Raw genomic sequence first — 13,667 nt, 5'->3', positions numbered from 1 at the left:
TAGTTTACCTGTCATTGGATTGTGACATCACTCACCTAGGGCATAAAAGGCCGTGGAGACCATGAAGAAGGGTGCTTGCCTTATAATCCTCCTGAGGACGGTGCTAATGCACCGAAACTAGTAGAGGGAGGCAGTTGGCCAGTTAAGGGTTACTACAGACCCCAATACCTCAGTATGAGTGGGTTTATCCCAGATATACTCTAACATCTAGTGCTGTATTGTAATGTTTTAAGATCACTTGTAACTATATAATTATACTATTATACAATTTTTAATCAGTTATAATAAGTTATATTTTATAAGGGGGGTTTACTTAGTAAGGATCTTGTGCCCAGAGCTTAGGCCCTGGGTTTTTGTGTGGAATATACCACTAAGCACATGCACTCAACTTCTTTGGGCGACCATGGCCTGGCCTGTTCTGAGTGGTATATATCCTGTATGGTCTTGCCCACCATGCTGCAGCTCGGTTTCAGGGTCTTATCAATCTTCTTATATACTAGGTCATCTTTGATCTTCAAATGACAAGTATTAGAGAGTGTGAGAGGGATAACACCAAATTTAAGACACCTGCTCCCTGTGAAAATCTTGTTACGTTAACAAGTCACATGACTCCTAATGACAATTAGGCCCAATTTGAACAGTTCCACTTAGTGGTGTACTCATTTTTATTGCCAAGGTTTAGACATTAATGGCTGTTTGTTGAGTTTTTTTGAGAGGACACAGCATTAAACACTGTTAGGGTGCATTCACACCTCATATTTATAATTCGGCTGCTGGATCTGGCGGGGGAATTAAAAAAACTGATCGCTGCCGTATCCACGCTTTACCCGCACCACATCCCATTCATTTGAATGAGCTGGATGGAGTCAGATAGTGACTACGGTCGGCTCATCTTTGGACCATATCTAGTTTAGTTTCCAGACTGAAAACTGTTATCTGACATGGTTTTTAGGCCGGCAATAAAACTGATATGGTTGAAAAATCAGGAAGCCGAATTCCAAAAATGTGGTGTAAATTCACCCTTATACAGGCTGTGCACTTTACATGGTAGCAGAGTGTCATTTTTTTCTTTTTACATGAAAAGATATAGAAAAAAATTACAAAAATGTGAGGGGTGTATTCACGAATACTGTACCTCAATAGTGCGCTCTGCACCTCACATTGCAGTGAACTATATAGATGAGCCACTTACATGTAATTTTGATATTTGCTTACTGAGAACGAGACAAGTAGAAAGCTTTTGAGACTATTTTGTCTTTCTATGAAGCACAGTTTAATACATTCTAGGAAATGTTCCTAGCAAGATATGTGTATCCATAACAATAAATAATATATCCTAAATCCATAAACAAAATCTCTACTCTTAATGTGTAATAACAAGAAGGGAGATGGTATTCAACCAATTGCTGTTTTGTGTCATACAAGGAATGTTCCGAACATAGTGTAGTGAAGAATTGCCAAAAAAAGCACCATTGAATGTCCTCCTAAGATAAATGGGATGGCCTCAATTTAAGAATCTCTGTATGTCTTCTTCTTCAAAAATGTCCAAGTTAAGAATTGATAAACCTGTGTAAATATTAGTGAATAAGATTACCATCACAGACCTGCGAATCCACTATTACTAGAACATCTGATCACCATCTTTGTAGCAGCTCAGTGCCCTTTGTCTCTGATACTTGCCTTGTTCAGTGCTTGTTCATTTCTAGAATGGGCACTACCAGGCACATAAGTCAGAATACTAATACAAATGTATTTACTGTAAATGTATTATACAATATATCTAGAAACTTCAAAAGACCACATTGACTATATTTAAACAGCTTTATGTTGGTGTTTATTTGTGGGACAGGATACTTAGGTAGACTTTTACTATACTGTTCCATGAATAAAATGCATGCTGACAAGCTGAAGCATCTCAAACATCGTTACAAGTAGACTAGATTTTATGATGTCTATGCTTGGTATATGCACTTGTATAATGAGAAGTATCCTGACTCAACAGATATTCTATAAATTGTAGGTTCACCTTACATCAGAGGCTTGCCATATGCTGCAACTGTCTAAATTCTCAGGTTACACTATTATTTCCCTATGGGCAAAACATGGATTGTCTTGCAGCCTGAATATTCCTTTAAATTACTTTTAATAGTTTTGTTTTGTTTTGTTTTCTTTGTCTATTCCTGCTAACTAGAGTTTGATGGAATAAACCTACTTAAAATACACAATTTATGTATTGTAGTTTTCTGTACTTGAAAGGGTAGAAAGTGTGCCAGTGACATCGGATCAGTCTATTTTCCATTTCTGCTGCATTGTTGGTACAGTATAATCAAACCTAGAATACATACCATAAATACTCGAGTATAAGCCGAGGCCCCTAATTTTACCCCAAAAACCCAGGAAAAGTTATTGACTCGACTATAAGCCTAGGGTGGGAAATGCATCATCCCCCCCCCTTCATCATCACTGCCTGTCAATCCCTTCATCAGTGATCTTCAACCTGCTGAACTCCAGATGTTGCAAAACTACAACTTCCAGCATGCCCGGACAGCCATCGGCTACTGCGGCCTTCATCATCATCCAGCCCCCCCCCCCCCCCCCCCTCCCTTGGTTTTGTACTCCTCTCTCGTTGGCGGGAAGTTAGGGTGAGCTCGTCCGGGCCATCTGTGCTGCACGGACCGTCCGGTGGGGATGGTTAGTCGTTGCGGGCTGTCCATTTTCATCGGGGGGGGGGCTCTTCTCCGTTCTTGTGCGTTGCCTTGATGACGACGCACAGGGGCGTTGCGCATCTTCCTAAGGAATGGAACGTCTGAAAGCAGTCAGCCTATCACCGGCCGCAGCGATGTTCCACCTTGGCCGGTGATAGGTTGAGCCCACTGTCATGTAAGAAGCCGGCTTCTTACATGACAGTGAGCTCAGCCTATCACCGGCCGAGGCGGAACATCGCTGCGGCCGGTGATAGGCTGACTGCTTTCAGACGTTCCATTCCTTAGGAAGATGGTCTGGACCGACAGGGAAGGCGAGTTAAAGTTTATTTTGTTTACCTTTTGCAGCCCGGGCATAGGGATACAGCTATAGAGAGCGCCGGCGGCCGCTACAAACAGGAGGACGAGGAGGGCAGCGCTTGCGGGTGACGTGAGTAAGGACCCCGATGGGGACAGCGCAGCTCTGGGCTAATAATAAATTTTTTTTTTTTTGGGGGGGGGGGGGGGGGGGGGGGAGAATACCGTTATATACCGTGAAACCGCCATAGGTTACAAAAATACCGCGATACACATACTTGGCCATACCGCCCACCCCTAGGTTGCAGGTGAATAACCATCTGTGACACTTCAGTGCCCATTTATGCTGTGATTGGTACTCTGTGCCCTTGAATGTTCTTGAATTACGGTAGATTAACAATTCCACAAGGGACTCCCTTAAAAGAAGCTGGCTTTTTCATTTTCTCTAAAGATAAAAAAATGAAATATTATGAATGCAAATTTCAGCATAAATATCCAAGTTCAGACAGGGTTATAAAAGTATCACAAAAACAGCGTTTTTACCAATAAGTATGTAGACAATGAGACAATGTTCAGAATGTATCCCCATAACTACCCCAATGGGTCAGAAACTAAGCCATCAATAGGACTGAAGTGGAGACGTCCAGCTGTCCTTCAAGGGAGGAGATATATCAAAACCTGTACAGAAGAAGAGTACAGTAGTTGCCAATAGCAACCAATCAGATCACTACTTTAATTTTATTTTTTGGTCCATAAACAGAAATTGGGATTCAGAGATCTGCAGTAGCACTGCCACACACTGTCTGATCTTTTAGGTGCATGTTGGGGTGTTTGTGTGGGGGAAGGGATAACACATTCTAGTCAGCTTCATTATTACTGTAAGCAATCTGTTTCGTTACAGTATCTTCTTTACAAGCAGCTTTTTGTGGATGATGTTTAAAGGGAAAAATTATTTTATTTCAATATTAAAGAATGTATTTTAAAAGTGAATTTTACAACTGAATCTCCAAACAGGAAAAGGAATCGGTCAGCGAAAAAAAGAAAAAAAAAAGCTGCTAAATACCTTTTTAAGTAAACCCGGATAATGTGGTTTAGTAATTGGCTTACATTTTAATACAGCTTTAAACAGCTTAGAAGGTGGCCTATGAAGAAAGGCACAGCACAGCCCACACCTTTGTCTGACACCCTGGACTTCATGAGACGTTCCACACCCAGTATAGAATTAGGCCACATCCAGGGACTACCTACATTTTCAGTGTTGTCTATAAAAAGTTAAATCCAAACTACATTATTTCCCTGAAGGAAAGAAGCCAAAATGCAAATTACTGGTGCAATGTAACAATAATCTTCTAGTATACTATGTCAGGATGTATGGGCACTTACTTTCACTGATTCTGAGGGGTGGATTTGCCCCATGTGAGGAGGGGGGGTTCACACAGACTGTTGCTAGTGGTACCTTCTGACTGTTGCTATAGGATACAGCAATCTGATTGTCATTTGTTACATCTGCGATTTTGGGACAATTCTCTGGATGGTTTTATTGTAGGACTAATGCTATAGGCTATTATTAATATTTATAGGTGGTCCTATCATTATTATTTTTTAATTACCTTTTTTTATATACCAGTTTATATTAGTTCTTATATTATATTTCTATATTCAGTGATTACCAGAACTACACAATGGCCCTGTGTGTGTGTATAAATATATATATATATGTATTATTTATAGAATAAATTAAATTTTAATATTTTATTTATATGTGTGTCCTTATATCTTTTGACCTCGAGCCCCAACATTCCTCTGATTAATAATATAATTTGCAAATCTGTTTAACTTCTGGCACCAGTTCATTAAAAAAATCTATATATATATTTTTTTCCACCGGAGGACCCCTTTTAAGTGGATTTGATAGCTACTAGGATCTTTGGTTATCCTTTTGGCTTGACAGAATTCACAGATTTATAGATGAATGCTCTATATCAGGGGAACTCAACTAGCGGACTGCAGTCCAGATCCGGACCACGGCCGCCAGTCATCTGGACTGCCCGCCGGATCTCCCCTCATTTATTTGTATAGGTGTCTCTAAGACACCGATTCAAATGAATAGCTGCGTCCCGGAGCAAGGGAACGCTGTGTCCCTGCCCGGCCGTGTTTCTCCTGTGATGGAGGGGGCACGATTAGCGCTGCCTGCATCATCTGCTCTGGCAAGGTCTGATGAGAAGAGGCTAGAGCAGCACGGGACCTGGGACGGGAGCCAAAGCTCTCAAATAAAAATTTGTGTTCTCCCACCTGTGACTCTCCAGTTATTGTAGAACTACAGCTCCCATCATGACCTTCTGTCTATACATGATGGGAGTTGTAGTTTTCAACAGCTGGAGAGTCACAATGGTAAAGTTCATGTGGGGGCACAGCAGCATAATTCTGTGAGCTTAGTGGCATCATTCAATTTTGTGGGGCACAGTGGCATCATTTTGTGGGGCACAGTGGCGTCATTCATTGTTTTAAGGGGCACAGAGCTACAATTAGTCGGTACAGAGCACAGTGTTTGTCAAAAATGTATTTGGGGGCATAACATGTGGCAGTAATATTGCAGGGTACTAGCATGTAGCAGTAATATTGCAGGGGAATAGTTACATAGTTAGTACGGTCGAAAAAAGACATATGTCCATCAAGTTCAACCAGGGAATTAAGGGGTAGGGGTGTGGCGCGATATTGGGGAAGGGATGGGATTTTAGTGTGTGGCAGTAATATACTAGGGACATAGTATGTGGCAGTAATATACCAGGGCCCAGTGTGTGGCAGTATAATATTCAGGGGGTGCAGTGTGTGGCAGAATTATTTTCAGGCGCACAGTGGGGTGCAGTATTATATTCAGGGGTACAGTGTGTGGCAGTAATATACCAGGGGCCCAGTGTGTGTGGCAGGATTCTGGGAGTGCAGTGTGTGGCAGAATAATGTTCAGGGGGCCCAGTGTGTGGCAGTAATATACCGGGGGCCCAGTGTGTGGCAGTAATATACCAGGGGCACAGTGTGTGGCATTATTATATTCAGAGGGTACAGTGTGCAGCATTATTCAGGTCATAACATCTGCCACACTTCAGTCGCTCGTTTGCTATTTCCTTCAAGGTACTGAGGCCCCTAGGTGTGAACTAGGCCTTAGCATTTAGCTCGAACCTTTACCGGTTGGCAGACCTGAATAAGCGGACCTCACTAAAAATAGTTGAGTACCCCTGCTCTACATGTTGTTTCTAATCCCAGATACATTTCACTATTTTTATGGGTAAAAGGTTCACAATCAGGCACTCTCCTTTCAGTGTATTCAGTGACTGATATCCCTCACTAGATAAAAGCAGTAGGTATAATCTTCACACATGGGATGCCTGGAAAAGTGTGGGTGATGTTTATAATTTATTCTGGTTTAGCATATGAGATAACATTTATGAATAGTATTTCTACATTGCGGTATTATTTAACCAAAATGTGTTTATTTTTTATTTTATGTTAAATTTTTATTATGTTTACATTTTTTTATGTCATGTAGCTATGTCATGTAGCATTATACAGAGCTAGCTAAAGTGACATTCTCACTTGATTTATATAATTAGGTTGGAAGTAAAATTCTTGAAAAAAATGGCTTTGTAGTGTTATATCCATTATATGCACAAACCTATACAACATTGTAACATAAGTTACTATACTGCTGTACTGTCCAAATGATTGAGGTCTCCCTGTATATACATTTGGTTGGTTACACGTGGTTGGTGTTTCCACTCTATTGTAGTTGATCAAAACATATTTTATACTTTCTGGTAACTTGAGTTTGACTGTTGTATGACATCCAGAATGTCAGCAAATTTACACAGAGAAAACATGGAAGAATCTTTACATTACATGAAGCTGATTTATATACCAGTTCTATTGTACATGTGCATCATACATACAGTCATACACAAACTGTTTAATATCTCAATGTTTTTCTCTTTTAGTGAGTATGTTTTTGAACACGCTAACACCTAAATTTTACGTTGCTCTGACTGGCACATCCTCGCTCATCTCGGGACTTATTTTGGTGAGTACACAAAGATTTCCTTTGTTGTAATATGGTGAATTTTCTTTTCCTACTTTACTGATTGTTGCCATCCAACCATCAGCCCCCGGATTGAAGGATAAGCAGTGCTGCTTCTTTAGATTTTCCCTACACAGCTCCTGGCCGACTGCTGTGCAGGGAATTGCCACACAGCCCCATTTACCGGAGTAGGACTGTGCTTCAGTATCCTGCACAGCGGGTTACAGGAGCTCTACTGTGCAGGGAGAAAGCTGAAAGGACCTTGCTTCCTTTGTGCTTGTGATTTTTGTGGGTCACAGAGACAGAGCCTAAGTGATCAGTGTTATGACATTAGATGAGAATACTCACCGACAGGACTGACTAAGAATAACACAATGAATACACATAAGTTATTTATACATAATAAACACAGAAATTATCAGTTAACATGCTTGGAAATAATTGTGTAATCAGACTGTAAAGGTGAGTTCCAATGCAACAACACCCATGATGCTGCTACATAACGTGTCAACATGCCGTTTGCCCGGGTTTTTAAACCCAAAGTTAATGGATGCATAGTATTGCAAGTCAAATGCTAATCATTTAAAAACCATGCCACTTTTGTGCCAAATCTGCTTCTCCACACGGGTTGAGGATGCTCTGTGGCTGATACTTGGGAACTCACCCTTAGGTTGAATGATGCTGCTTATTTCTTCCTCCAAAAACACTTCTTGTTACAGATCTTCTTTTGTAAGTTTCTACCTTTTGGCCAAACAGTGACTGACCTAAATACACCTTCTGTCTTAAAAATAGGTTCTTAAGCAGTTACAATGTTAATTTTAAATTAACAAATACCCATTAGATAATTATTATTTTTTTTTTAATTGGGGACAATGGAGGACAAAGAGTTCCCCTTTAAAACAGGTTCTGTAGTAGTTGTTGAGTAATAAAGAGTTCTGTATCCCTGCTGTAGATGGGCAGAAGTTCCTTTGACACTCCATGACCTGTATAAAGGCACTTAAGACCCTTTTACACAAGCTGATGATCAGGCAAGTTCCTATGAACATTAATTTGTGATAGTTGTAAATTATTATTGCTGACCTCCTCTTTATATCAACATTAAAATCATTGGTTGTCGGCGGCATATCGCCCATGTAAGCAGTGAATATACAGGCAAACAAAGTGCGCCTCCTGGTAATTGGCAAGTGAAAATGAAAGTATAAAAGTGCTTATCGACGCTATTTAAGGGCGATTCATCTGCCCGTGTAAAAGGGCTCTTAGCCTATGACCATAGAGTTCCTTTGTAACTATTCTTTGTATTTATAGAAATGGTATACTATATTTTGCCAGAGCTTCATGATGGAATTTTCTATTTGCTTTGCAATATTAAATTTGAATAGAAAATAGTAAAATAGTCAAAAATCTGTAAAGCAAATAATCAACGATTACTTTATCTCTTTTTACGCCCATATTACATAGGATGCGATACGATGAACACTGTGGTATGTCTCCTGCTGTTTGCAATGGGGAGATACCTTACACAATAGTGGATGAAAAATGCCCAGTGTTCATTGCTGTCTATAAAGCAATACATCAACTTTTTACATGGAGCAATGAAGATCTCCATAGAGAATAGTCCTACTTTTCCTCCATCCTTCTCTCTGATCCCTCTCTGTGATTAATCTTCATTAGTGCACAAGTGCTGTGTTTCTTGGTGCAAATCAATAATCCAAGTATTTTTTTTCTACTGTCAGAGAACATTACACCATTCTACCAGTTGACCTGGTCAAGCAGAACTTTTCTGTGTCCTTGCCTCTATACCGCAGTGTTGTTGTTGTTGTTGTTGTTGTTGTTGTTGTATTATATTATATTATTTTATTCAGAAATACATACAAGACAGTACAAACAAATCAGTATGCCGAGAGCTAAACTTAAAGGTACCTACCCGTATGCTGTGGTACACCCAAAGACTTCCATTCTGCTAACATAGTCAAAAGTATGACCCTTTGGCTACATTTTATTCCCTGTACAATTGTCTAAAAGTTTTGTGGTAGAAAAGTTCTGTGCACAATGTATATGTTTTTGTTTTTTTCCCCTCATTGAAATATATTATTGACGTTTGGTGTGGTATAAGTCTGTGTGTATACTTTTAAAATGTTTAGTTTTTTTTTGTTAAATATACAGGTGTGAACTTACCCTAAGTTTATATTCCAAATCAATGGAAAGGACAATCCCCCAATACTACTGAATTTAGATCAGTTTCTTCTGGCGTTTAAGATAACATCCAGATCTTTACTGGTAATCCATATAAAACTCAACACATTTTTTGATTTTGTATTTTACGCTGCGGATCAGCCGCTGAAGGACCGCTACGTGGTGCCTTAAGATGTGCCTGCTCAGAGCAGCAATACACCGTTACGAGCAGACATACTGAGATTTGCTAGTCTCGTAGCGGTGTATTGCCGCTCCGAGAAGGCGCATCTAAAGGTAGCATGTAGCGGTCCTTCAGCGGCGGATCCACAGCGTAAAATAAGCTGTGGATCCACCCGTGTGTACCCTTAAAGGGGTGTCTTTTTTTTTAGTTTTTATAAGAGAAAGGGCTTTTTTATGATAAAAAAAATTATATATATATTTTATTTAAACTTTTTTGAAAAGGGGGGTGATTCAATTTGTATTCTGTAGATTGCATACACTGATCAATGCTATGCCATACTGTAGCATAGCATTGATCAGTGCTATCGGCGCTCCTTTAGTAATGCCTGCCATGGCTGGCAGCAGTAAAGGAGCGACGATCGAACGCATGGAGCAGGGTAAGGGTCTCCGGCTATCCTCATGGCTGATCTAGACACCGCGATTACACCGCGGTGATCCCAATCAGCATCCCTGAGCTAATCGGCAGTTAACTCCAGGACTTTCAGACTCTGCGATCAACTTTGATCGTGGCATCTAAAGGGTTAATGCGGGTCCCGTCTATGAAGCACACTGCATAGCTCTGGAGCGGAGGGTGCAGGTGGCTTACCGCACCTCTGTGATACCTGCCGGCGGGCGAGTACAAGTACTTGTGCAAATGTCCAGTATCAGTCCCCATACCAATATCGGTATTGGGACATCCCTAGTGGTGACAATATATTCAACTTGGACCTATAAAATCTAAGCTATACTATTGATCGATGATCATCCATTTCTATGAATTATCTCTGAGATTTTAGTTGAGGTTTGTCTCTTCCTCCAAGAAGCTGGTATGTAGAACAAGTAGTTACATACATAATTTTGTGTAAATGAGTCCCAGAGCTGGAGGAAGGATTTCTTAGCTAATGACCCCTGTGTATAGAGAAATACATAGACCTGTGCTGCTATCTGCACAAGACATAAGGAGGATGTCTGTTTAATTGATTCTCTGTGGATATTTACAGCAAATAGATGTCTCCCCAAAGAAGACCACAGTCAGTAATGAGCGGCCCCTGCGGGAGACAATACTTAATTGTTTTATGTTCTCAGTTTAGAAGTATTTGGTACTGCAAGTAGATATATGATGGTTTCCTCTACACCCCCTTCTCCTAAATCCTTGCACTGCCTGGGCAGAAGGTAGATGATTCTATTTTTCCAACCAGAACATATTTACCTAGTGTCATATTACTAAGCAAAGTAGGAATAGTCTATTATGCATGCCTGGGTACAAGAGATCTGAGTGCTTCCTAGCATTAAATATAATATGCAAAACTGCAGACTTGTTTGCTATGGCTTCTGCACTAGACATCCAAATGGTAAGAGTTAACATGAGTTCAGTGTCTGTAAGGCTTATCTGTGGCTTCTCTGTGAAAGCAATGCATACAGTGCCCCTTTTATGTTTAATTTGATGGCTCTTTGGTACTATTCATATTAGTGTCTGACTTCTGTACATCAAATCATAGGAGCGTGCGTTACAGCAAATGCTTCAGGAAGGAAGACTGCCTTAACCTGAATGCCCAACAAAGTGGTGCCAAATATACCCATACATTGGTCAGAGTAATAGTGCCCACACTAGGACCACATAATATGAGTGGAAAATTGTATCTGTGTTGTGCCAACCACTGTAGTGCCTCTTTAAAACAGTGTGCTCCTAGTTTTGAAATGGTGTCCACTTTTTTAAATGGAACATAGGTGCATGCAGTTAGGAGAAATGTAGCTTTCTCGTCCTGTGCCAATATGCAGGGGGAATTCACATATCATGTACTTTGTTACTGGAAAGGATTTTAACAAACTGAGTGCATTCATGATCCCAGGCGAAGGTACGGTACCGATTTTCAGCAAGTTCTGTCACTGAATTTCATACAGATTTCTCTATATAAATAAATGGTAATATCTGCAGAAGTTAGAAATCTAAAAAGGCTGTACTTGCCTACCCCTGGTTCCCTGCAGCACTTATTCTTTTCCCTCCAGTCCCTACTATGCCTGTCTTCAGGCTTCCGAGACAAGAGCTTGGTGCAATTGTTGGCCAAGACAGGACATCGCCACAGCCATGGTCGTCTCACCGGGCAGGTCCTAAGTGGAGAAGGATGGGAGAGACTTGAAGGTGAAGAGTTAGGTGCTAAGGGGGAAAGGGGTGGTTAAGTGTGTATTTATTATTATTATTATTTTTTACAGGCCCCAGCAACATATAAATTTTTATGCAAATGCTGTAATACCTCTTTAAATAGACAGTCTACATGTCCCAGATTTAGTTAAGATAAATTATTAATTACGCCAATTTTGTGCACCCAAATTATGGTGCATTTTTACTTTGTTTAGGCAAGTTACCTGCCCTTTCCAATAATCCAATCCTCTTTGTCAGGCAAGGCTCAGAAGTGTCGAAAATGTGTTGTAAATGCAGCGCAAATCATGTAAGCCACTTTTTTTTCATTCTAATTGCACCAGAATTTGAAATGGTTAATATTCCTGAATATTCTCACTTGTTTTTGGATACTTGTTTGCGATAGGGCAGTGAGAAGTAGGCACAAACCACATGAAAGAGTGAAAGAGGTCTGTGAAAACATGTGATTTTGGAGCCACTTTGTGGCCGCCCTGCATGTACTGTATACATAGATCAGAGTCTCCTGTATATAAGGGCTATGGCCCAGATTTATCAAACTGCGTGAGAGAAAAAATAGAGGGATTTTTCCGCAGCGACCAATCACAGCTCAGCTGACAAGCTGTGGTAAAGTGAACAGGGCCGTTTGAAGGAATTTGGGGGCCCCAAGCAAAATGGACATGGAGCCCCCCCCCCCCCCCTTGATGTTCCCGCACGTCACGATCTAGGGCTGGCCCTTGAATTCTGGGAGCGCGACATGAGCGAACGTCGATACGAGGCCCCCACATTAGGTGCAGCATAGTTCTCCCCACATTAGGTGCAGCATAGTTCTCCCCACATTAGGTGCAGCATAGTTCTCCCCACATTAGGTGCAGCATAGTTCTCCCCACATTAGGTTTGTAGTGTTTCCCCCACATTAGGTGCTGCAGAGTTCCCCCCCACATTAGGTGCAGCAGAGTTCCCCCCCACATTAGGTGCAGCAGAGTTCCCCCCCCCACATTAGGTGCAGCAGAGTTCCCCACAGACATACAGCCTCCAGCCATATACAGTGTATGCTGTATGCCTGTGTACTGCCCCACTTCATTGCTCCAACCACAGCTCCTGCGGTCCGGCCATAGCATTAGTTCCGGGACTGGAGAAGTGGTGGTCAGAACACCGAAGATGACGTGCCGCTGGCCAGCGCGCGTCTTCCTCCTCCTCGATGCTCCGGTCTTCTGCGCCACCGTCGCTATGGGCGCACGCACGGAACGTCAGTGACGTCCCGGCGTGCGCTATCACCCGGTGGCCCCTGTGTTTTTAAACTTAACGTGGGGCCGCAGAGAGTTAACGGGGGTATCCCTGTGTCCCGAAAACATCTTTTGGGACACAGGGATGTCCTTAATAGTGATGGGGGGGGGGGGGGGGGGGAAATTGCCCTGTCGTTACAGGGCGGGCAAGCACTGGCTCTGCTCGGGGCCCCTGGCCAGCTCGGGGCCCCAAGCAATTGCTTGGTTTGCCTGTCCTATAGCGACTGGCCTGAAAGTGAAAGCTGAACTGTGATTGGTTGCTGTGGGAAAATCACTATTTTCTTTTATCTCACACAGTTTGATGGATCTGGGCTAATGTACTTACATTGCCCTGGGATCTTCTGGGATTTTGTTTATAAGGCATACACTGTGAATCATGGCTCTGCAGGCCTGTACATGATGTCACTACAATCACCTATGTTGTTTGACTTCTAATATTAGCAGGGATCTTGGCCTTAGTTCCTAGCACACAGTTTTGATAACACAGAATTAAAGTTGTGACTGTCAAGAACAAGACAATAGCATTTACTATTCAAAAATAAGCTGGCATTTGAGGTGTTAATACATAGGAGATCCAGGATAAAATGAAATTGTTCCACATAGAGGATACATATTATACAGCTGCTTCTCCATTACCCTGCTTTATTTAAAGTCATGAATGTTGAGACTCCACATGGAAGGTCCTCATGGATATTCCTTGCAGATTTTCTTTAGTGTGATTAGGGCTTATACTTCTATATATTATATACTTCTATATATTATATACTTAATACTGGTCTGCACAACCA

At 41.4% G+C, this 13,667-nt stretch overlaps 1 protein-coding gene across 3 annotated transcripts in view; it reads left to right on the top strand.

Moving 5' to 3' along the window:
- Nucleotides 1-13,667, top strand: part of ST7 (suppression of tumorigenicity 7) — a 138,086-nt gene that overhangs the window by 62,170 nt on the left and 62,249 nt on the right. For all 3 annotated transcript variants that reach the window (XM_056573844.1, XM_056573843.1, XM_056573845.1), the window contains exon 2: nucleotides 6,989-7,071. In XM_056573844.1, the coding sequence (XP_056429819.1) occupies nucleotides 6,989-7,071 (83 nt within the window). The remainder of the gene's footprint in view (nucleotides 1-6,988; nucleotides 7,072-13,667) is intronic.

This window comes from Hyla sarda, chromosome 4, assembly GCF_029499605.1.
Source record: "Hyla sarda isolate aHylSar1 chromosome 4, aHylSar1.hap1, whole genome shotgun sequence".
In the NCBI taxonomy this organism is placed as follows: Eukaryota; Metazoa; Chordata; class Amphibia; order Anura; family Hylidae; genus Hyla; species Hyla sarda.
This window is presented reverse-complemented; position numbering and strand designations above follow the sequence as displayed.